The sequence below is a fragment of the Stegostoma tigrinum genome, chromosome 20 (assembly GCF_030684315.1).
Source record: "Stegostoma tigrinum isolate sSteTig4 chromosome 20, sSteTig4.hap1, whole genome shotgun sequence".
NCBI lineage: Eukaryota > Metazoa > Chordata > Chondrichthyes > Orectolobiformes > Stegostomatidae > Stegostoma > Stegostoma tigrinum.
In genome coordinates, this window is record NC_081373.1 from 22055776 (window position 1) to 22081807 (window position 26032).

The 26032-nt window shown below is 42.4% G+C and overlaps 1 protein-coding gene across 8 annotated transcripts in view; it reads right to left on the reverse strand.

Annotated features, from left to right (window-relative positions):
* Positions 1-26032, reverse strand: part of atrnl1b (attractin-like 1b) — a 959007-nt gene that overhangs the window by 839750 nt on the left and 93225 nt on the right. For all 8 annotated transcript variants that reach the window (XR_009446966.1, XR_009446967.1, XR_009446968.1 and 5 more), the window contains exons 6-7: positions 21661-21835; positions 7616-7709 (exon numbers count right to left, since the gene is read on the reverse strand). Coding sequence is in view for 5 of the 8 variants with exons in the window: in XM_059653033.1 (XP_059509016.1) it covers positions 7616-7709; positions 21661-21835 (269 nt within the window). In the remaining 3 variants the exon portion in view is untranslated. The remainder of the gene's footprint in view (positions 1-7615; positions 7710-21660; positions 21836-26032) is intronic.

Here is a 26032-nt window from a genome sequence, read left to right on the forward strand (position 1 = left end):
ATGAGTAAGATGAAGGAAAAGCAGCAAGTGAGAAAAGTGACAAGCAGAGAAATAGGAGGAGATGGTGTGTAGTTTCTGGAATCTACATTATAGGAGGGATGTGATAGCACTGGAGATGGTGCACACGAGATTTACCCATATGTTGCCTGGGTAGAGGGCTTTAATTATATGTAGAGGTTGGACAGACTGGGGTTGTTTCCTTTGGAGCAGTGGAGATAGAGGGGACAGACAGGAGACACGATAGATATGACAGGCAAAGATGGGGTAGACAAAGGAACATTTCCTCTTGATGAAGGGATCAAAATATAGGGGGCATAAATTTAAAGCAAGGTGAAAGAAATTTAGTGGCAATATTAGGAAAGGCTTTTTCAGCCAGAGGATAGTGGGAATCTTTAACTTACTACCTGTCAAATGTGGCAGAAGTAAAAATCTTCATAACATTTAAGTAGCATGTAGACATACACCTGCAATGTTCATGCTTAAAAGTCCATAAGACCTAGGAGTGGAAGTAAGGCCATTCGGCCCATTGAGTCCACTCCACCATTTAAATCATGGCTGATGGACATTTCAACTCCACTTCCCTGCACTCTCCCCGTAGCCCTTGATTCCTCATGAGATCAAGAATTTATCGATCTCTGCCTTGAAGGCCTTGCGGTTGCAGGCCCTTGTTCGCGCCACACTGCCCTCCAAGCCCACCACACCCGGCACCTTCCCCTGCAACCGCAGGAAATGCTACACTTGCCCCCACACCTCCCCACTCACCCCTATCCCAGGCCCCAAGATGACATTCCACATTAAGCAGAGGTTCACCTGCGCATCTGCCAATGTGGTATACTGCATCCACTGTACCTGGTGTGGCTTCCTCTACATTGGGGAAACCAAGCGGAGGCTTGGAGACCGCTTTGCAGAACACCTCCACTCAGTTCGCAACAAACAACTGCACCTCCCAGTCGCAAACCATTTCCACTCCCCCTCCCATTCTTTAGATGACATGTCCATCATGGGCCTCCTGCAGTGCCACAATGATGCCACCCGAAGGTTGCAGGAACAGCAACTCATATTCCGCCTGGGAACCCTGCAGCCTAATGGTATCAATGTGGACTTCACCAGTTTCAAAATCTCCCCTTCTCCAACTGCATCCCTAAACCAGCCCAGTTCGTCCCCTCCCCCCACTGCACCACACAACCAGCCCAGCTCTTTCTCCCCCCCCCCCCCCCCCACCCCACCCACTGCATCCCAAAACCAGTCCAACCTGTCTCTGCCTCCCTAACCGGTTCTTCCTCTCACCCATCCCTTCCTCCCACCCCAAGCCACACCCCCGTCTACCTACTAACCTCATCCCACCTCCTTGACCTGTCCGTCTTCCCTGGACTGACCTATCCCCTCCCTACCTCCCCACCTATACTCTCTCCACCTATCTTCTTTACTCTCCATCTGCAGTCCGCCTCCCCCTCTCTCCCTATTGATTCCAGTTCCGTCTCCCCATCCCCCTCTCTGATGAAGGGCCTAGGCCCGAAACGTCAGCTTTTGTGCTCCTGAGATGCTGCTTGGCCTGCTGTGTTCATCCAGCCTCACATTTTATTATCATCACAAGGCATGACAGTTTATAGACAGTAGTTAATACTTAAAGAATGAATGCATGCATTGCTACACGGTTATATATTCTTTTACCCAAAAGAAGTGTATCAGGAAAAGTGGCCCAACCATGGTCAACAAATGAAATTAAGAATAGTTTCAGATGCAAAAATAAGTTATAAAAGCTAGTACAAAAAGTGAGGAAACCTGAGGGCTAGGAGCAGTTTAGAATTTAGCAAAAAGAGTCAAAAGGGGAAAAACAGATTATGAGTTAATTTGCAAGGAAAATCAAGAGAACTGCAAAAGCTTCTAAGCATAGAAAAAGTAGTGAAGATGAATGTAAGATCCTTACAGTCTGAAACAGAAGAATTGATAATGGCAAGGAAATGTTTGGGCAATTAAACAACTACATTCATTTAGCTTTTGAAGAGACCAATAACCTCTCAGAAATGCTAGGAAAGGAAGGTCTTTAGGAAAGAAGAATTGAAAGCAATTATTATTTGCAAAAAAAAAGCATAAAAGTCTGGAAACCTGATAAATCTCCAGGGACAAGTTATCTAGAACCTGAAGGTGACATTGGATGCATTGATTGTCTGCTGAAGTCCTGTAGGTTCTGGAACAATCCAGAAAGACTGGAGGATGGCAAATGTAACCCTACTACTAAAATAACAGGGAGAGAAAAAACAAGGAATCAAAGCCTGCTTGGCCTAACATCAGTAGTAGGTAGAATGCTGCAGTCTATCAAAGAATGTGATAACAAGTCACTAAGAAACTATCACCTTCAATGGAATTACACAAATTCAACACGTATTAATGAAAAGAAAATGGTGCTTGAAAAGCTTCCAGGAATTTTTTCTGAAAATGAATTTAACTCATTGGATAGATGAGCGAAAACCAGTGACTGTTCTGCGTTTCGACTTTCATAAAGCTTTTATTAAAAGGTGCCACAGAAGAGATTACTGTCCAAAATCAAAGCACATGAAACTGATGGTAACACACAGGAATAAATTGAGAATTCATTAGCAGACAGGGAACAAGAAATTGAGAATAATTTGGGTCTTTACCAGAGTGGAAGGCAGTGACAAGTAGAGTAGCTCAAGAATCAGTGCTTAAGGTCCAAACATTTACAATACACAATGACCTGGATGAGGGAATTAAATGTAATACTCCAAGTTAGCACAAGACAAAACCAAGTGGGATGGAGTGTGGTGGGGAGGATGCAAACAGGGTTCTGAATAATTCGATAGGAAGACAGTGCTCAAGGTAATGATGCCACAAAAGCTCAGAGAAGGAAAGAAACCGAATTCAATAGCAAGCAGTTTCCTTTCTCCAGGGAAAGAGATAACTTTTGGGTCGATGATTTGAATATTTACAAACTCTAAATTTTACTTCCTTTTATTTTTTTTCCCCTCCCTGTTCCTTGGAATAGTAGTGTGTTGGTTGTTCTCTTTTCTTCTTCACTGTTTACCAGGCAAATGTCTTTTCCATTTCCATTCATTGGTCTCTTTTCCTCAAAGGTTCAGAGACACAGAAAACAGCCAATTACTAGCCTGCAACAGTAACTGTAACACCTGCAGTAAACAAGATTCAGCATGCTCTCGGATTTTATCGCACACATTTGTTCCATTTATATTTCACCAAAATGGATCGGATCTTTAGACCACCTTTGCTCACAAAACCAGTCTAGATGTAATAGAATCTTAACTGCATTAATTTCCCAAGTTTGGATGTACTGTACATATTTTCACCAACACACACCTCTTTCAAAATATTCAACTGCAAATCCATGCACTGCATTTTTTTTCATTTTATGATCTGCAGGCAACTGTCTCTGAACAAGGTCTGTAGATCTGTAAATCTCTCCTAAGAGCAGACACCAAAAAGACCATCATAATAACTTACCTCAGCTATACGCTGTACATTTTGAGGAAATAACAGATGTCACAAACAATAAGATTGAAGTCTTAGCATCGGTGCCATCCAGTATGGCTTTTAAACCTTTGCCTACATTGGCAATTCTTACAAGTCATCAACTAGTCAAAATACACATCATTTCCATTAGGGTGGCTGAAATGTTGAGCCAACAGATGGGGTGGAGTGTCTGGGAAAGCATAATGTGTGTTAGGAAATAAAAGTTAATAACACTGGTGAACAGTTAGAAAGCAACACCACCCAAGTGCATTCACATTCTAACACTGTTAAGTTTGTTTGGTGCCATTAGTGCTCTTACAATTTGTGAGCTAGACAATAATGTATTATATTTCCTTGGTTTACGTGTACCGCTGTCATAACTCGAAGGAAAGTTCCCCATTTTTGCATCAACTTCACTCAGTATGAACAGAGAAACTCAAGCAACTAGAAGATAATATTATTATGGGTCTCTTGCAAGATGAAAGAGAAATTTCAGTAACAATGATGAGGGATAGCAGTTGCTTCACACATTGATCAGAAGTAAGCAACTTTAATAAATATGATCTTCCACTGATAATCAAGGGTAGACGGGAGATAAGTCAATGTAATACCAACATGTAGAAAAAATAAGTGGTACACAGGTAATAAAAGATCCATTACTCAAACGGTTGTTTGCAAGTATAGAACACAGGAGTTGCTATAAGAAAGTTGAAACAAGTGCACAGAGCCTCACCTCGCCTCACGTCACGTCAGGTCACGTCACATTACCCTCTATATACTTGTACACAGTACACTGGCTGTGGCCAGCCAGCGCAGAGTCAGTCCCCTGAACGAAGGGGGTTCTAAATCCTCAGTTTATCTTGGTCGGCCGGGCTTCCTGATTGAGGTTGTTAACCCGGGCCAATCAAGGACCTCGTAGTCAACAGGGTCCACCAGGTTCTCATCACTACAAAAGTAAACATTTTTCTTGCACCCTACAAGATGTTTTGCAAGATACCGAAGTAAAGGAAAAGTAATATTTACACTGTCTGAACGTGCTGATGAGTTTGCAAATGGACTCATTGGTAGAGATGTTGTGCCAGATATTGCACAAGTAAATGTTAACAGACAACTAACTGCCAAGATTTGTTTAAATCGTAAATCAGTTTGGTAGTAATTGATGAATGCACTGCTCCGAAAAATGAGCCAGCAAATGGTTATCAGCTATTTTCCCGCAACAGCAAAGCACATACATTCTCTTGCTGTCTGCAAACAACAAGACCTGTGCCTTAAACATAAAAACATGGAAGATTTAGCCCCTTGAGCCAGCTCCACCATTCATTATGATCATGGCTGATCACCCAACTCAATAGCCTGTCTCTGCCTCCCCCCACCACCACCATAGACTTTACGCTCCAAGTGCTGAGTCTGGCTACTTGTTGAAATCACAGGATATTTTGGCCTCAACTGCTTTCCATAGGTGAAGACATTTCTCCTCATCTCAGTCCTAAATGGTGTACCTTGTATCCTTAGACTGTGGCCCGTGGTTCTGGACTCACTCCGCAACCGCCACCGCCCCACCCCAACCATCAAGAACATCCTTCCTACATTGACTGTCTTGTGCTGCTGGAACTTTCTTTTGGTTTTCTACAAGATCCCCCGCATTCTTCTGAATTCCAGTGAATATAATAGAAAACAATTTAATTCAGTTTTGCTATCGCAGTAATTAAATTGGTTAACTTTGGTGCACTCCCTTGACAGCAGGAATGTCCTTCCTCGGATAAGGCAGGCAGCATGGTAGCTCAGTGGTTAGCACTGTTGCCTGACTGAGCCAGGGGATCAGGTTCAATTCCAGCCTTGGGTGATTGTGTGATGTTTCTCTAATTGCCCCTCGTCTGCATGGGTTTCCACCAGGTGTTCCAGTTTCCTCACCCAGTCCAAAGATGTGCAGGTTAGGTGGTTTGTTCCTTGGTAAATGCAGGGTTACAGGGATACGGTGGTGGGGATGTGTCAAGGAGGGATGCTTTTCAGAAGGTCATTGTGGACTCGATGGGCCAAATGGCAACTTTCTGCACTGTATGGGTTCTATGATGTTTTTAAGACCAAAACCACACACAACATTCCAGGTGAGGTCTCAACCATGGTCCTGTGTAATTACAACAGGATATCCCCGCTCCTGTACTAATACAGGGAGCATCCATTATATACAAGTGCATCACACAGCAAGCCAGACTGACAATCCGAAATTGGTTGTCAGTGCTGTTCTTTGCACACTCAGGATTGTACAACAAATATTAGCCAATTACCAGTGTGCTGCCCAGGAAGGAAGGCAGGCACACACACACACACACAGTTGAAAGGTTCATTTCTCAGAGCAATATAATCAGAGTCTATCTGTCTGGTTTAAAACTGAAACAAATCTTAGCAGTTAACTGTGAATCAACTTTAGTTGGTGCATTCCCCATGAAAAGCCCTCCAAGAACCCACTTGCTAACAATCATACTCTCTAATACAGTACACATGTTGGTTTCCCTTTACATTGGTATTCTTGTACAAGACAAAAATCTTTGTCTATGTGTCTGTCTGTTTTCAGCAATACTCAAATTCATTATTTTCTTCAATCTCACATTAAAAACAGAATCATGCAGTAGCTTCAAATTTAATTATCAGAATAATAAGCTATTTGTTAATTTGGACTCTAATGAGGATTTCCTGCCTGCTCACCTCCTTAACCACTTTGAGAATGTGTCATACCATGTGAGCTACAGTGAAGTATTATGTCCAGAACTCCAAAAGGTATTTGTCAAAGTTCTACTTGAAAGCCAAGTAGGTAAGCTGAAAAAAAAATTGAGATACAATACAACTCATGAAGATCAATAAGACACTGGTTGAGGAATATAAATCAATGGTTATTTCAGGACCGGGTTGAAACTAACACAGTTCGGTATTCTAGGGAATTTTATTCAGACAGCTATGGTTTCCTGATTGCATCAAATGAAAAATCAATACAAATTTATCAATGTTGCATATTATGCCAATGAGGAAGCAGTGGAATTAGAGGCAGCTGAGAAATTACAAAATGTTCAAATTGGCAAACCAATGGAAGAATAGCCTGAATCCAGTTAACAGTATACCATTCACTTCATGAGAAATGTAGATCCAGAAGTTTAGTAGACATAGTACATTCAAAACGTCCAACCAATTCACACATAAAAATTAAAGAATCCAAAAATATATATATAGCTGAGACAGAAGGGTACAACTTAGAGAAAATGACTAAATCACGTTCTGCATGAACCAATATATTATTTTGTTCACTTTTGGTCATATAGCATTAAGTGGACATACAAACCCAGGGTGCAATGCAAAGACCCACAAGTTTCAACATAAATGAAGACAGAAGAAAGGGTGAAAAGACCAAGTTAAAAGGAAAAGTCTGAATGATACTCTTTTAGAAGTAGGCAATATTTCAAACAGTAACAAAAAGAGGTGGTTCTGTAATTCAGTTTAAATTCCGTTGAGAACAGAAGTACAGCTTGAAAATGGTAAAAGGCAAATTTAGGAATGGGATGAGAAGTTTGTCTTCATACAAGTACAAAATCAGCACGCTGACTAATATTCTAGACATTGCTTTGTTGAAGGAAATGTCTTGTAATCAAAGGAACAAAGAATGCTGAAATGAGAAAAACTGCAAGGTCATTCCGCACAAACGAGCCAAAATGAGTCAAATGGCCTTCCTCAATCACAGTTATCTTACCAAGGATTTTTGTGGACTTTGCCATATAAATGGCACCAACAAATCTCAAAACGCTGACAGCAGAGAAAATTTAGAGACATACCAAAGGTGGCTTGGGAAACATTACAATGATAATGTTTTCACATTAAAAGCATCAAGACTTCCACAGTATATGATCTTCTTTCTAGAAAACAATGCCCAGTCCAGGAATTTGTGATGAATACTAGGATGAAGAAAACTACGTATTGCATTCATAGTCTAACATGTGGCAAGCTGTGCAAAAAACTTTTTAAAAAACAAAGCAGAAGCATTACCCAAAACTACTGTTCTGAATTCTGGAGCATCCAAGCATTATTAGGAAGCTCCGTTAGAAATCAGTTTAAAAACAGAAATTAATATCAATTTAAATTGTACCTGATATAATACTAAGGAATGCCCATATCTTGAAGATGGTCGTGCAACACTTACTATGGGTACACCTGCCCATCCATTGCTCTCCAAATCGTATCTGAAATCAAATCAAATAGATCAGTGCTACAGTGAACTACACTGGAAACGAACAAGTTTCTTTTTACGTGTATCAAGATACAAGATTGCCATGTCCTTGTTGTACAAATCAGTTTAACATTCATTCAATCGTGTGACATCAGGCACTTAAGTGTAGACTCATCAGTCATGGCGTAGCACAAATATTTTGTCTTTTTTTTAAAAGAGAGGTTTTAAAGGAAGACATGCTAAGCTGTCTACTGAAAATTGGTAAAAAGCTTGAGTTTTTTTTAAAAAATGTTGGAACAATAGAAGCAACCTGAATGGGTGTGGTCAATCTCAAACAAAACCAGGGCTTATAGTTTCAGCTTTCAATAGTTGCTGCTGGAGTCTCAGCAGGGTTTGGAAGCTGCAGTCCATCTCTCTGCTATATTTTTCTCCATGTTTTTCCTTCTGGGCAGCCAGAATTGCAGCGAGACAATCTACTTTATTATCTTCGCCTTTGCCATGAGTGTGTTAATCGGATGTTACAATATGGGAACAGCTTATTAGTAATGGTTATTGTATCTATTATGTTGTTAAGCATTTCAATACAGGTATAGCAAGTCACATTTTCTTTTTCTGATTGTATTTTAACTATAGTACGTGAATAAATTATTTTTTGCTTAATCTCGAGTAACTTGACCAATTAAGTGGCAACAGATTACATTCATCTTTGAAATAAGAAAAAGTTTGGGGCCAGGCTACCTTCTTAATACATTTTGACCAGGTTTGGTCTTGTCCATAACAAATTGGGAGCTCATCCAGGATCAAAATCTCCAGGATTATTGGACTCAAAGGCAGCAAATACTAAGTGTTAATGTCTTTTATTTCTGGTGTTGAATTTGGTTAGTTTAAATAGGGTGTGCCTTTTTAGCAATGGCTCTTTCAGTCACTAAGAACTTCCTGGGGGTGGAAGAAATAACTTCAGTGGATTCACACAAAGTGAGCAAGGCAAGGCTTTCAGAATTGGCAGACAAACTGCTGTTGGGTTTGCCTCTGTCTGCGAGGAAAGGGGAGCTAATTGTGGGAATCGCACATCATTTACAATTGCCAGGAATGTCATTGAAATGTTGGGAAAATGGCTGAAATTCAATTGCAAATAAAGCAGCTTGAGTTAGAGGCAAAGCAAAGGGAGAGAAAAAGGCAAAGAAGAAAGGGAGAAAGAGAGCTTGTAACTTCAGAAGTTGGAACTGAAAATCAAAGTGAACTTAAAATGATAGAGGTAGACGCAAAAAGTAGGAGTAATGAGGAGGGCAGTGATGGAAAGCAATCCCCATCACAGCTAAAGGTCTGGTGGGGATCTGTTTAAGTATATCCAAGTGTTGCCTAAGTTCGGTGAGAAGGATGTGGAAGCCTCTTTTGTTTCATTTGAGGAAGCAGCTAAACAATTGAAACGGCCAGTGATCATTGTTGGCAAGGGAGAGTTATTAAGATATTTGCATCACTATCAGTAGTAGTAGTATCTGGGGAGTACAATGAGACGAAAATTCAATCTTAGGAATCCAAGGAAGGAACGTGGTCAAACATAGATTGAGTTTGAAAGGATCAGACAAAATCATTTTGATAGAGGGACAAGGACAATGAAAATAGATCAAACATTTGATACTAACAGAGACACAATTGTTTTGGAGGCATTCAAAAATTCACTTCCTGAAGTAGTGAGAACTCACATGGAGGAGGAGAGTTTACAAGATAATGTACAGTTTAGAAGGGGTGGACGGTAGGAAGTTGTTTTTATTAGGCGGGGAGACTAGGACCCGTGGGCACAGCCTTAAAATTAGAGGGGGTAAATTTAAAACTGAAATGAGGCGACATTTCTTCAGCCAGAGAGTGGTGGGCTTACAGAATTCATTGCCGCAGAGTGCAGTGGAGGCCAGGACGTTGGATGTCTTTAAGGCAGAGATCAACAAATTCTTGATCTCAGAAGGAATCAAGGGCTATGGGGAGAGTGCAGGGAACTGGTGTTGAAATGTCCATCAGCCATGATTTAAATGGCAGGGTGGACTCGATGGGCCGAATGGCATTACTTCAGCTCCTATGTCTTATGTTCTTAAGTGCAAGATTAGCATCTGAAACGACAGATGAAGATTTCAACATCAATTTATTGGGGGGAAAAAGAGAGAAATCCTCAGGTGCCAAGGGAAAAGGGCATCTCATTTAACATAGTGAGGATAGCTCACCACAGGGTGAAAAAGAAACCCATGACGGGGAAAGCGAAGTAAAAGAGCTCAGGTGTTTTCGATGTAATAAAGTAGGCCACATGAAGTCACAGTGTTGGTAGTTTAGAAAAAGCACTGGGAAGACAGATGTGGGAAAACAGAATAAGCCAGTGAGTTTTGTTTAAGTGGTAAAGGAAAGCCCACTATAAGCTTGGAAGCTGCATAAGAATGGATAATTTGATCGGGGTTGCTTAAGAACAAAGCACCAGATCTCTCTGAAGAATTTACTTCCTCCTTGTTTTTGCCAGGAGGAGCAGGTGAAGAAATTAAAATTTTGACAGACACAAAAGAGAGTCCATCTTTGATGGTAAAAGGTGATGAAATATGCAATTCAAAAGGAGCATTGCCAGAAAAGGTGGTAATATAAGACCATAAGATGGAGAACATAGAACATAGACCATAGACCATAACAGCACAGTACACGCCCTTCGGCCCTCGATGTTGTGCCGACCTGTCATACCGATCTCAAGCCCATCTAACCTACACTATTCCATGTACGTCCATATGCTTGTCCAATGACAACTTAAATGTACCTAAAGTTGGCGAATCTACTACCATGGCAGGCAAAGCGTTCCATTCCCTTACTACTCTCTGAGTAAAGAAACCACCTCTGACATCTGTGCTATATCTTTCACCCCTCAATTTAAAGCTATGCCCCCTCGTGCTTGCCGTCACCATCCTAGGAAAAAGGCTCTCTCCCTATCCACCCTATCTAACCCTCTGATTATTTTATATGTTTCATTTAAGTCACCTCTCAACCTTCTTCTCTCTAATGAAAACAGCCTCAAGTCCCTCAGCCTTTCCTCGTAAGACCTTCCTTCCATACCAGGCAACATCCTAGTAAATCTCTCCACCCTTTCTAAAGCTTCCACATCCTTCTTATAATGCGGTGACCAGAACTGTACACGATACTCCAAGTGCGGCCGCACCAGAGTTTTGTACAGCTTCACCATAACCTCTTGGTTCCGGAACTCGATCCCTCTATTAATAAAAGCTAAAACACTGTACACCTTCTTAACAGCCCTGTCAACCTGGGTGGCAACTTTCAAGAATCTGTGTACATGGACACCAAGATCTCTCTGCTCATCTACACTGCTAAGAATGTTACCATTAGCCCTGTACTTTGCCTTCTGGTTACTCCTACCAAAGTGCATCACCTCACACTTGTCTACATTAAACTCCATTTGCCACCTCTCAGCCCAGCTCTGCAGCTTATCTATGTCTCTCTGCAACCTACAACATCCTTCATCACTATCCACAACTCCACCGACCTTAGTGTCGTCTGCAAATTTACTAACCCATCCTTCTATGCCCTCATCCAGGTCATTTATACAAATGACAAACAGCAGTGGACCCAACATCGACCCTTGCGGTACACCACTAGTAACAGGTCTCCAGGATGAACATTTCCCATCAACTACCACCCTCTGTCTTCTTTCAGCAAGCCAATTTCCAATCCAAACTGCTATATCTCCCACAATTCCATTCCTCTGCACTTTGTACAATAGCCTATTGTGGGGAACCTTATCGAACATCTTGCTGAAATCCATATACACCACATCAACCGGTTTACTCTCATCTACCTGTTTGGTCACCTTCTCAAAGAACTCAATAAGGTTTGTGAGGCACGACCTTCCCTTCACAAAACAGTGCTGACTATCTCTAATCAATTTATTCTTTTCCAGATGATTATAAATCCTATCCCTTATAACCTTTTCCACCACTTTACCAACAACTGAGGTAAGGCTCACTGGTCTATAATTACCAGGGTGGTCTCTACTCCCCTTCTTGAACAGGGGAACAACATTTGCTATCCTCCAGTCATCTGGCACTATTCCTGTAGACAATGACGAGTTAAAGATCAATATCAAAGGCTCGGCAATCTCCTCCCTGGCTTCCCAGAGGATCCGAGGACAAATCCCATCCGGCCCAGGGGACTTATCTATCTTCACCCGCTGAAGGATTTCTAATACCTCTTCCGTGTGAACCTCAATCCCACCTAGTCTAGTAGCCTGTATCTCAGTATTCTCTTCGACAACACTGTCGTTTTCTAGAGTGAATACTGTTGAAAAATATTCATTTAGCGCTTCCCCTATCTCACCTGACTCCACGTACAACTTACCATTGCTGTCCTTGATTGGGCCTAATCTTACTTTCGTCATTCTTTTATTCCTTAAATACCTATAGAAAGCCTTAGGATTTACCCTGATCCTATCCGCCAGCAACTTCTCATGTCTCCTCCTGGCTCTTCTGAGCTCTCTCTTTAGGTCTTTCCTGGCTACTTCGTAGCCCTCAAGTGCCCTAACTGAGCCGTCACATCTCATCCCAGCATAAGCCGCCTTCTTCCTCTTGACCAGAGATTCCACCTCCTTCATAAACCACGGCTCCCGCACTCCACAGCTTCCTCCCTGCCTGACAGGTACATACTTATCTGCGGCACACAGGAGCTTTTCCTTGAATAAGCTCCACATTTCTACTGTGCCCATCCCCTGCAGTTTCCTTCCCCATTCTAAGCTCTCTAAATCTTGCCTAATCTCATCGTAATTGCCTTTCCTCCAGCTATAACTCTTGCCCAGTGGTATACACCTATCCCTTTCCATCACTAAAGTAAACATAACAGAATTGGGATCGCTATCACCAAAGTGCTCACCTACTTCCAAATCTAACACCTGGCCAGGCTCATTACCCAGTACAAAATCTAATACGGCTTCACCCCTTGTTGGCCTATCTACATACTGTGTCAGGAAGCCCTCCTGCACACACTGGACAAAAACTGACCCATCTATCGTACTCCAACTATCGTGTTCCCAGTCAATATTTGGAAAGTTGAAGTCCCCCATGACAACTACCCTGTCTCTCTCACTCCTATCCAGAATCATCTTTGCTATCCTTTCCTCTGCATATCTGGAACTATTCGGAGGCCTATAGAATACCCCCAACAGGGTGACCTCTCCTTTCCTGTTTCTAACCTCAGCCCATACTATCTCAGTTGACGAGTCCCCAAACATCCTTTCTGCAACTATAATACTGTCCTTGACCAACAATGCCACACCTCCGCCCCTTTTACCATCTTCTCCGTTCTTACTGAAGCATCTAAATCCCGGAACCTGAAACAACCATTCCTGTCCCTGCTCTATCCATGTCTCCGAAATGGCCACAACATCAAAGTCCGAGGTACCAACTCACGCTGCAAGTTCACCCACCTTATTCCTGATGCTCCTGGCATTCAAGTAGACACACTTCAAACCAACCTCTTGCTTGCCGGTGCCATCTTGCGTCCCTGAAATTTATTTCGGACCACCCTACTCTCAACCTTTTCTATAGTCGAAACACAATTTGGTGCCCATTCCCCTGCTGAATTAGTTTAAACCCACCCGAATAGCCGTAGCAAATCCCACCGCCCGCCCACCCCCCCCCCCCCCCACCCCCAGGATATCGGTACCCCTCTGGTTCAGGTGAAGACCATCTTGCTTGTAGAAGTCCTACCTACCCCAGAAAGAGCCCCAATTATCCAAGAATCCGAAACCCTCCCTCCTGCACCATCCCTGTAGCCACGTGTTCAACTCCTCGCTCTCTCTATTCCTCGCCTCACTAGCACGTGGCATGGGCAACAAACCAGAGATAACCACTCTGTTCGTCCTCGCTCTCAGCTTCCGTCCTAGCTCCCTGAATTTCTGCCTTAAAACCCCATCTCTCTTCCTACCTACGTCGTTGGTGCCAATGTGGACCACGACTTGGGGCTGCTCCCCCTCCCCCTTAAGGATCCCAAAAACACAATCAGAGACATCACGCACCCTGGCACCTGGGAGGCAACACACCAACCGTGAGTCTCTCTCGTCCTCACAGAATCTCCTATCTGTCTCCCTAACTATGGAGTCCCCAGTGACTAATGCTCTGCTCCTCTTCCCCCTTCCCTTCTGAGCAGCAGGGACAGACTCTGTGCCACAGACCTGTGCCCCACTGCTTTCCCCTGCTAAGTCCCTCCCTCAACAGTATCCAAATCGGTATACTTATTGTTGAGGGGAATGGCCACAGGGGATCCCTGCATTGCCTGCCGGTTCCCTTTCCGTCCCCTGACCGTAACCCATCTGCCTTTTTCCTGTACTTGAGGAGTGTCTACCTCCCTGTAACTCCTCTCAATAACCCCCTCTGCCACCCGAATGATCCGAAGTTCATCCAGCTCCAGCTCCAGTTCCCTAACGCGGTTTTCAAGGAGCTTGGAGTTGGGTGCACTTCCCGCAGATGTAGTGAGCAGGGACACTAGTGGTGACCCTTATCTCCCACATCCTGCAGGAGGAACATTCAACTGCCCTGACCTCCGTTCTCATTATTCTAAATTCCCAACACTTAAAAAATAAAGAATAAAAAATAAAAAATAAACTTGTTGCCTTACCAATCGGGCACACAGAACCTTTTTTTTGGTTAGAGGAGGAGGATGGGTGGGAGACACTACCCGGGTAGTGTTTCGGGTCATGCAACCACACAAATATATTACCTCACTCACTCACCAGTCCCGTATCGGCTCCTGCTCAGCATACCTCTGCCTATTCATGAGGTAAGCTTTTTAACGATTCAAAAACAGTGACTCACCGGCTTCCTGACAGGCTCCTGCTCCACTCTAGGAGTGGAAGTAAGGCCATTTTGTGGAATTCGTGGGGAGAACAGGAGTATTGCAACGTATAAAGTGAGGTTGGAGAGTCCAGTGATAATGTTATGATGGGAGAAACAGAGAAATTTGTGGTTCCAGACATATAGTTTATACGATACAGCTGGATCATCGGTGTGTTGCCTATGGTTGAAAGCCAGTGGAAAATCAGGCAACTGAGGTGTTACTGGAAGTATATGCTGAGATTTTTCCTGACTGTGCGGCAACAACATCACAAAGCCACACGTGAAACCAGATGGAGAAAATCAAGGAACAAAGATAACTGAACTTTAATTTCCTATCACAGACTACGTTTGATCAACGTGTTGAGAAAAAAAATCCAATAACAGATGGAAGACAAAGTGGATATTTTTAAGTTTAGAGAAATTAACTGATTAACAACAGAAAGATGAAAAACTAAAGCAGATCTATCAAAACCCACACACAGAATGTGTGTATGCAAAATGCTACTATCTTAAGAATGATACCTTGATGAGCAAGTGGACACTATCACATTTTCAGGAGTACTAGAGATGGGCAGAAGTTCATTTCATTGTGTTACTAGTGAGTTAGAGAATGGTGGTGTCAAGCATTCACTCCCTCCACCACCGATATTCAGTAGCAGCAGTGTGTATTATCTACAAGATCCACTGCAGAAATTCACCAAAGATCCTCAGACAGCACCTTCCAAACTCACGACCACTTTCATCCAGAAGCAAAGGGACAGCAGACATATGGGAACACCACCTCCTCCAAGTTCCCCTCCAAGCCACTCACCATCCTGACTTGGAAATATATTGCCATTCCTTCGATGGCGCTGGGTTAAAATTCTGGAATTCCCACCCTAATAGTATTGTGGGTCAATCCCCAGCAGGAGGGCCGCAGAGGTTCAAGGCGGCAGCTCACTACCACCTTCTCTAGGGCAACTAGGAATGGGTAAGAAATGTTGGTCCAGCTAGCAATGCCCATACCCCACAAATGAACAGAAAAAAACTGCAGCCAGTGAGCTAGATAGACAGCATTTAAACATAGCAAAGCATGCGATGAAACAGGAAGTAGACAAGAAATCAAAAACAATTTGCAATTTAGCTCAAGAAGATTAAAGTGTCAATGTTGTATCCAGCAGTAAAGGCAAGGTTAAGGAGGCCTTCTCAAAGTCAAAGGAAATTGAGTGATGTAAGTGATTTAATAAGAATGCCAGGCAGAAAGAAATTTTAAGAGCGTGTCATGTGAATATGCTCAACAGGTATTTTGATAGGGAAGGAAAGCAAAAGGAGAATGCGTTCCTGGTTACAACAGAGTGGAGAAGCTGGTGATTCTTAATTGGACATTCCTCAAATGAAATTGGACAATGAGGAAGTTCTCAAAAATTTTGACCTGAATGAGTTATTCACATCACATGGGGAAAACGTGGGAATAGGCTTGGAAGCACCAATCTAATAACGCATGATGTCGATACAGGAAATGCTGTTGCAATTAAGCAAAATCCTTGTAGACTTAACCCTCTAAAGTTGGCACAGGTTCAAAAAGAAGATTGAGCACATGCTCAAAGACAATCTAATCGAAGTGAGTTATAGCAAATTGAGCTTATGCAATAATGGTGCCACAACCAGTTAGTACCGAACGGTTATCTGTGGTCTATCACAAAGTCAATGCAGCTACAAAATCTGATTCCTATCCTATTCCACATTTGGAAGATGATACTGCGAAAGTTGGACAAGCAACATATATTTCTATGTTGGATTTACAGAGGATATTGGCAAGTACCTTTATCTGAAAGGACGAAGAAAACTTCAGCTTTTGTGGCACGTAATGGGCTGTACCAGTTTAAAGTCATGCCATTTGGTACCGAAAATGCATCAGCCACATTTCAAAGACTAAAGTTATTTTGGGACTACCCAAATGTGCAGGGTAATCAAAGACCTGTGATTTTTAGTCACAGATGGAAAGAACATTTGGAGCATCTATTGGAATTTTTCTTCAACTTTGGAAGGCAGACTTGGCGATAAACCTGGCTAAGAGTGAGTTCACAAAAGCCGAAGCCACATTTCTGGCCCATTTCAATGGACGCGGACAGATGGCCCCATAGGATGCAAAAACTAAGATTATTGGTGAGTTTCCCACACTAGCGATGAAGATGTAAATACTATGATTCCTGGGATTGAGTGTAATTTTCAAACTGGAAGATAGTACTGAATTTTAGCAGTGTAGTTGCTCCAGACTGACTTGAAGAACTGCATAAAATTTCAGTGGATGGATGATTGTCAGAAGGCATTCAACAACCTGAAAGCTTGGTTATCCACTGTCTGTTTGCCACACCCAAATACGGAAGCCTTTCAAAGTGGCTATCGAAACAAAAGGTACGGGTGTCATGCTGTGCTCTTGTAAGAAGATGACGACTGCAAGACCGACTTACTGGCTATTTTTCCTGAAAACTGAATAATCATCAACAGAAATATTCCATGGTTGAGGAGGTATCCTTAAGCTACATTTCAACAATTACACTGCCAGAAATGTATCTGAAAGAATTGTATATAGTGATCATAACCCCTTGAAGCTTTAGCAGAAATTTAAGGACAAAAATTCCAGACTGTTTAGATGGAGCTTATTATTTCATTCAATGTGGATGACAGAATGCACGATTTTGAAGGCGGCAGACAGAGACATTCGATGGTGGGGGAGAAAAATGGATGGAAATGAACAGTAGTAGTGAATGTTTGCACGCTCAGATGCAATGTAGTATACATGTATTTAGTGTCCTAACAGTGCAAGACTAAATACTTAAAATAAATGCATTTTTTGAAGCTACAGTACATTTCTCCCTGTTACAATCTAAGTTCTTGATGTTTTTCTTCCTATGCTGCTCGAATTGCACGTGATTCAATCTATCTTATTGTGTTTGCCAAGGGTGTATTTATGGGATGTTATTTTTGGAACAGTCAATAAGTAATAGTTATGGTATTTATTATTTTGTTTAGCATTTCAATAGAATTACAGCGAAGCCAATTCTGTTATTTTTCTTTGATTCTATTTTAACTGTAGTATATGAATCAATTGTCTTTTTATCAACATCGAGTAGTTTGATCAATTGAATTGCATCTAGAATGCAACACCTTACATTTACCTTATAAATACGAAAAGATCAGGGTCCAGGCGACCCTTGTAATATATTTCAAGGGAGTCTGGTGTGGTCCATAATGCTACAATACTTGAATTTTCTCTTGCACCATTATATGAGCATTATTTGTCATGGAAAGATATCAGTACTTGTTTGACTACTACTTTTGTCCCAATCACAAACACAGAATTTGCCATTTTTGTGCTGAAATCAACACTGCACCTGCTGCAAACTGCACAGTTCAAAGGCAATAATTCTCTGTTGCAACAGACAACTTTTCAACACAAATGACAATGCATTAATATTTATCCAACATTGTGCTCATAAACATTCAGCACAATATGTCAAACAAATAAAGCTCCACATCAGTTGTTGTGCTGAATTCAATGAGATATGAGTGCTATGCTATCCTTGAAGAGCATTTTAGTTATGAGACATATTGAAAAAAAAAATCCAGTATGGAATCATGATCAAGCTACTTGATAACAGCACAGGGGCTGTAGATGTCAGCAGCCCTGAATGTGGATGAGCCATTCACTTTGGGCTTGCATTCTCAAATCACTATCCAAAAGATATCTGCTGAAAGGTATACATATGAACACCAAATTTGGGCACAAGGAGGCTCAAGTATTCTGAAGCCCAAATATTAATTGCCTGCCAATACCAAGTTTTTATGTACTGGGCGGCATTTAAGGAGCACATTAGATATCAATATCTTCAGCCAAGACAGGGACATGGCATGAAAGAAACATTAAGAAAAGTGATGGAAGTATTTACAGTTCAGGAAATTTTCCAGAACATTGAGCAGAAATTTTAGGAAAAGCTATGTTACATCAAATGTAGGTGATATCATAGTTGGAGATAGTAGGAACTGCCAATGCTGGAGATTCTGAGGTAAGGTGTACAGCTGGATGAGCACAGCAGGCCAGGCAGCATCAGAGGAACAAGAAAGCTGGCATTTCAGGTCTGGAACCTTCTTCAGAAAATGAAGGATCCAGACCTGAAACGTCAGCTTTCCTGCTCCTCTGATGCTGCCTGGCCTGCTGTGCTCATCCAGTTCCACAACTTATGATATCATACTTGATTGCGCAAAGTCAGACTAAATCATGATGTAATTGCAGGGGAAGTGAGGAGCAGTAGTTCATGAAATCTTCCAATAAACTTAGAGATTTGAGACACCATAACTTCAGGGCTATATACAGAATCTGCATGTCACAAACAGACCTAACAAGGAATCTGCAACAGTCCTTTCATAAGTCTTTAAAGGCATTTCTAGTTAATTCCAACAATTAAGATTTGTTACAGTTCTAAGAAAGAGACACTGGACCCGAAACATTAACTCGGATTTTTTTTCTTCACAGATGCTGCCAGACCTATAGAACATAGAACACTACAGTGCAGAACAGGCCCTTCAGCGCTCGATGTTGCAATGACCTGTGAACTAATCTAAGACCCTCCTCCGATACTATCCCATCATCATCATCCATATGCTTATCCAGGACTGTTTAACTGCCCCTAATGTGGCTGAGTTAACTACATTGGCAGATAGGGTGTTCCACACCCTTACCACTCTCTGAGTAAAGAACCTGCCTCTGACATCTGTCTTAAAACTATCACCTCTCAATTTGTAGCTATGCCCCCTTGTACAAGCTGAAGTCATCATCATCGGAAAAAGACTCTCACTGTCCACCCTATCTAATCCTCTGATCATCTTGTATGTCTCTATTAAATCCCCTCTTAGCTGCCTTCTCTCCAATGAGAACAGACCCAAGTCCCTCAGCCTTTCTTCATGGGGCCTGCGCTCCAGACCAGGCAACATCCTGGTAAATCTCCTCTGCACCTTGTCCAATGCTTCCACATCCTTCCTGTAATGGGGCGACCAGAACTGCACGCAATATTCCAAATGAGGCTGGACTAGCGTCCTGTGCAGTTGCAGCATGACATCACGGCTCAGGAACTCAATCCCTCTAGCAGTAAAACCTAACACACCGTAAGCCTTCTTAACAGCACTATCAACCTGGGTGGCAACTTTCAGGGATCTATGTACATGGACACCAAGATCCCTCCGCACATCCACACTACCAAGAATCTTTCCATTGACCCGGTATTCTGCCTTCCTATTATTCATCCCAAAGTGGATCACTTCACATTTATCCACATTGAACGCCATTTGCAACCTTTCAGCCCAATTCTGCAGTTTATCCAAGTCTCCCTGCAACATTCTTCCACACTATCCACCACTCCACCAACTTTAGTGTCATCTGCAAACTTACTAAGCCATCCACCTATACCTGCATCCAAGTCATTCATAAAAATGACAAACAGCAGTGGTCCCAAAACAGATCGTTGAAGCACACCTTGAAGTGACCTGACTCCAGGCTGAATATTTCCCATCAACCACCACTCATTGCCTTCTTACAGAAAGCCAGTTTCTAATCCAAACTAATCTCCCTCAAACCCATGCCTCTATATTTTCTCCAATAGCCTACCATGTGGAACCTTATCAAAGGTTTTACTGAAGTCCATGTACACCACATCAACTGCCCTACCCTCATCCACAAAAAACTCAATGAGGTTTGTGAGACACGAACTGCCCTTGATGAATCCATGCTGACCATCTCCAATCAAATTGTTTGCTTGCTAGATGATTATTAATCCTATCTCTTATAATCCTTTCCAAAACTTTTCCTACCACAAACATAAGGCTCACAGGTCTATAATTACCTGGGTCATCCCTACTGCCCTTCTTGAACAAGGGCACAACATTTGCAATCCTCCAGTCCTCTGGTACTAAACCTGTAGACAATGAGGACTCAAAGATCAAGGCCAAAGGCTCCGCCACCTCCTCCCTAGCTTCTCAGAGAATCCTCAGCAAAATCCCATCCAGCCCAGGGGATTTATCTACCTTCACACCTTCTAGAGTTGATAACACCTCCTCCTTACTAACCTTAATCCGTTCAATTCTAGTAGTCCATAACTCAGTCATCTCCTCTACAATATTCTCCTGTTCCTCAGTGAAAACAGATGAGAAATAATCATTTATCACCTCTCCAACCTCCACAACGTCCACACACAACTTCCCACTTCTGTCTTTGACTAGCCCTATTCATCCTCCTATTCCTCACATACCTGTAGAAAGCTTTAGGGTTCTCATTTATTCTACCTGCTAATGTCTGCTCATGTCCCCTCCTTGCTCTTTTTAACTCTCTCTTTAAATCCTTCCTAGCTAATCTGTAACTCTCCATCTTCTCATCTGAACCATCTCGTCTCATCGTCACGTAAGCCTCCTTCTTCCGCTTAACAAGAGATACAATTTCTTTAGTAAACCACAGTTCCCTTACCTTATCGCTTCCTCCCTGCCTGACAGGGACATACCTATCAAGGACACGCAATACCTGTTCCTTAAACCAGCTCAACATTTCAATTGTCCCCATCCCTTGCATTTTGCTAAGCCAATCTATGCCTCCTAAGTCTTGCCTAATCGCGTTATAATTGCCCTTCCCCCATCTATAACTCTTGCCCTGTGGCATGTTCCTATCCATATCCATGGTTAAACTAAACATAACCTGCTGATCTTTTCCAGCATATTCTGTTTTTGCACCTGGAGTGTGCAAGTTAGTTAAACTTTTTGAAATTTTAGATAGGAGAACTGACAGTTTTCAAACAAAAAACACCCCACAGCTTTTAGGCAGAAAAATGCATGAAACTCCATTGAAAAAGTTTTTAAAAATGCAATGATTGGAGAAACTGCCAAATGTCAGTATATTACAAAAAGCAAATGGCCTATTTAGATTGCTATACTTGGAGGTTCCAAGTGTAACAGACATCTGAACTCTGCAGACCGCCAAACAAATAAGGAGAGTTGACATCATTAAATTAACTTCAGTAAACATGCAAGTCTTCAAGTGAAATACAAAGACAGCTAAGACTAAATAAGAGACGTACTTACTTAAGAATCATCTGTGATGAACTATGATTGAAAGTATATCCACCAATCACCCACATAAACTTTCCATATACAACAGCCTTGTGAGATGCACGGCTCACGCTGGGACTAAAGGGTTTAATGCTTGGCAGTACCCAGTAGGATTCCATTGATGGAACTGTCAAAGAACAATCTGGTCCTAGAATACAAATGTAATATTTCAGTTTTTCTGTGATGCACATTCCTTGATAACCCAGGGACATACAGCAGCAACACACTACATAAAATAAAGTTCAATGTTAAACAGAATCTTATTTGAAACATACGCTACTTAAAAGTTTACATTTTCATTGTCAATTAATGATTAAAACAATGAACATTAAAATCTACACATGTGAATACACTGCAGAATTTGAATTCTCAAGAAAAAGTTTGAAATGTACTGTTTCAAAATGCATCCAGTAACTGAAACAAAAGCACTAAATTTGGTTGAAATTTAGAATCAGACAGCCATTTCGGCACAAAAGCCAGTCATTCAACCCATTAAATTTGTGCTAACTGAAATACCCCATCCCTGAAACCATGCTGGTAAATATTCTACTCACTCGTCAAGGACACACAAATCCTTTCCAAAATGTGGTACCCAGAACTGGACCTAATTCTTAATTGTTGACAAACTATAGCTCTACGTAGATTCAAAAGAACTTTCCTGCTCCTTTAATTTAAATTCTACATTTAAATTGTTCAGATCCAAAGCTCCGCTGCTAGCCACTCTCATTATGTCTAGATATACACATACACCTCAGGGTTAACAGCTTCAACTGTGCCAGTATGCAGTTGTGTTGAAAAGCCGTTGTGTGTGCTTGGAGGCAACTCAGGTTTTTTTCCTGTGGGCATGCAAATGCAAGTTTTTGCAGAGGTTCAACAGCAAATCTTCTGGGACAGATCAACAGCCAGGGATTCCAGCCCCCACTGGGGTCCTTCTGGGGTTGAAAGTACAGGTGCCATGTTTAAAGACCTCAATTCACAGCAAGCCTACAGCTTCGTAATGGCATACATTGGTTACCACCACCCCCACAGAGTTTCTAGACCAAACAAAAACTGGCCTGAATTTTCACAACGTCCCATGTTAGATTCTGGTCTAGGCAAGGCAGGAAAGAGAGAAAGCAATTTTCCAAATAACAGCTGGCCGCTCTTCCATCAGACAGGTGCACGGGTCAGTGCCCTTAAGCAACAAAAATTCAAAGTGCAACAAGGGGTTAAATGATCGCCAGTGCTCTAAGGGCAAGTGTTATGTCCATTTGCTACAAATTTACACTCAAAGGACACTCAATCTGAGTTGCATTACACAAATATGTCACATAGGACAAAAATAAACCTGAAAGAACTGCAGATGCTGGAAATTAGAAACCAAAAGCAAACAAATTGCTGGACCCGAAACATTAACTCTGCTTTGGTCGCCACAGATGCTTGTGTGACAGACAACACTCCAAGTTGAGTTTCTCCAGCAATTTCTGTTTTTGTGTCACATTGGACTATTTCCTACAAGCCTCAGCACCACATAGACAATCAGCACTCAAAAGTTGACAGCCACCTCACACCATGAATGCTCTCAGTTCCAGAGTATCTAACAGCCATTCCTTTACTGGGCAAGGTTCTGGGCAAAATGTGCATACAATGAAATCGCAAATCAAATCTTGCCCTGTTCAAGGGTCAGAGCGCACAATTCCACACAACTGGAAGGGTGCTGGACATTCACATCGTCAACCCTTTCAAAGTGCAGGCCTCAAAGCTGGTAGGTTTGGGCCATGACCACCCCTACACAAATGGAGAAATACATCTGTTAGAAGAAGCCAGTTTTAAAGCCTCCATTATGTATGGTTCACTCGTCCTCTTTTGTCTTACCCAGGTACTAACAAATACCAGAAGACATCAAAGCACATCGGTTTCCTAGCATCAACATCTCAGAGGAAAACATCCCTCAAATGTCAAAGGATGCATAAACAAGGTGTTCGTCTGCACACTGCACCAGCTACGAAACATTCACTTTTGTAGATCCATTACGTAGAGTGGGGTCAAAGACACGCTTTGGGGAGTGTATCACCAATACTGAGGACTGCTGGAGACCAGGCCTCTGTTCAGCCCCTTGAAAATGTCACGACTCTCCGAGAATAAATGGCAAATATGCGAGACCCATAAGGTGGTAGAGCTAAAGATGAAGGAGATCAAGCTGTAGCATTTCTGGCACATGAACACGTGGCTACCTCTTGGGAAAGAACAATGGCTGTTTTGGAGAACCAGGACCAAGCTTCAAAAATACACTGGGACTCTGACTTCATTCCTGCAGCCATTTGTACATGGTACCAAACGCAAGACAAGAGGCAACCAAGGTTTCCTTGACCTCTTTCCAGTTATCCATTCATCTCAAGGGGTCAGGGAGTTGCAAGTGGATACACACGCAGGAAATGTTCAAGCAGGTGCCTAGGGAAATGTGCCCTGTTTCTCAATCTCTCTTTTCTCAGTGACCTCAGTGCCCACAGCAGGTCAAGGCTAAGTAGCATCTTCCAGGAAGCTCTCAGCAGGCCAAAACGTTTTAGGCCCATGCCTCAGAAAACACCTGCTATGGTGAGTGCAGTTAGCCGGTTGTCTCCACCTCAGCTGTAAATGTCAGGGCAGCAATCAAACATTTTGGGAGGTTAAAGACAAGAATATTTTGAGACCACAAAGTTGGAACAGGAATTCAGTCATTGTATATAATTCGTACTTCTGTAAATTTATACTTACAGCATTTAAGTTTTCTACAGTCTTGCTACTCTGACATCTTTGGCTGAAATGAAAAGAATGGACCAGTTTCTCAACTGTAACATGTGAAATGTTGTACCGTCCCTCTGCAACAGGATGAAAACTCATTTCTGCCATCAGGCAGGTCTTTTGACGTAGCCCCATCTCCTTGTAACCCCCAATGATTATCAGTAACTCCAGAATGTAGAATTTGTGGAAGGTCCCTGGATATCAAGCACACAGTTGGAGCATTTTGGTGGTGTAGTTACGCAGTAACATGTATTACAGGAGAGGAACTCTTTCCAGTTCACAAAGAGTTAGTTGTTGCCAGAGAACTCTGATGACAGTGTTTCAGCTTTTATTAATAGAGGGATCGAGTTCCGAAACCAAGAGGTTATGGTGAAGCTGTACAAAACTCTGGTGCGGCCGCACTTGGAGTATCGTGGTATCGTGTACAGTTCTGGTCACGGCATTATAAGGATGGGGAAGCTTTGGAAAGGGTGCAGAGGAGATTTACTAGGATGTTGCCTGGTATGGAGGGAAGGTCTTACGAGGAAAGGCTGAGGGACTTGAGGCTGTTTTCATTGGAGAGAAGAGGGTTGAGAGGTGACTTAATTGAAACATATAAAATAATCAGAGGGTTAGATAGGGTGGATAGGGAGAGCCTTTTTCCTAGGATGGTGACGGCGAGCACGAGGGAGCATAGCTTTAAATTGAGGGGTGAAAGATATAGGACAGATGTCAGAGGTGGTTTCTTTACTCAGAGAGTAGTAAGGGAATGGAACGCTTTGCCTGCAACGGTAGTAGATTTGCCAACTTTAGGTACATTTAAGTCGTCATTGGACAAGCATATGGACGTACATGGAATAGTGTAGGTTAGATGGGCTTGAGATCAGTATGACAGGTCGGCACAACATCGAGGGCCGAAGGGCCTGTACTGTGCTGTAATGTTCTAAGTATCTATGACGTGTGTACAATCAATCGCATCTTGCAGCTGAGGGAAACCTTCTATTCCAGCAAAGATCAGCATCACAGCTGCATGGCTCTCTGTATCCCAGGGCAATTTCACAAATTTCATGGACTTTTTCCAAATGGACTATCAATCACATTCCTGTACATGAGTGGTTGACAGAGAAATTCCACAAAATCCCAAGTGGATCCATGGTAGTTAAAGACAGCTGCCATGGTGCTAGAAAATTCCGTTTCAAACCAACAATCATAGTTGCTGCGGATGAGTTGCCTGATTCTTGAGCCTCTGCACACTAGTCCACAGCCTATGCAGCTTACTGCTCCTGCATCCTTCCACGCTGGTTCCTCTTCAGTTGCAAGATGCCAAAAAGGACAGGGGCCTGTGGGATCGCATCATAATTAGTTGCAGACCTGTGAAGATAGTTCATTGATGCAGTGTCAGCATTCACTTTGAGCTCTGCCCTCCAAAATCTTCTCCATGGTACCTTTGACTTAACATTTCTCTTCCTCTGGCCTCCTTCCAATCAACATACACACCAAGGTAAGGTCTATCCTCTGTGGCACCCAACAACCAAGCAAATCAGGTGCACGGAGACAGTGCACTTTGGTCAGGGAATTTAAAGAAAGTCAGTCCACCTCTCTGAGG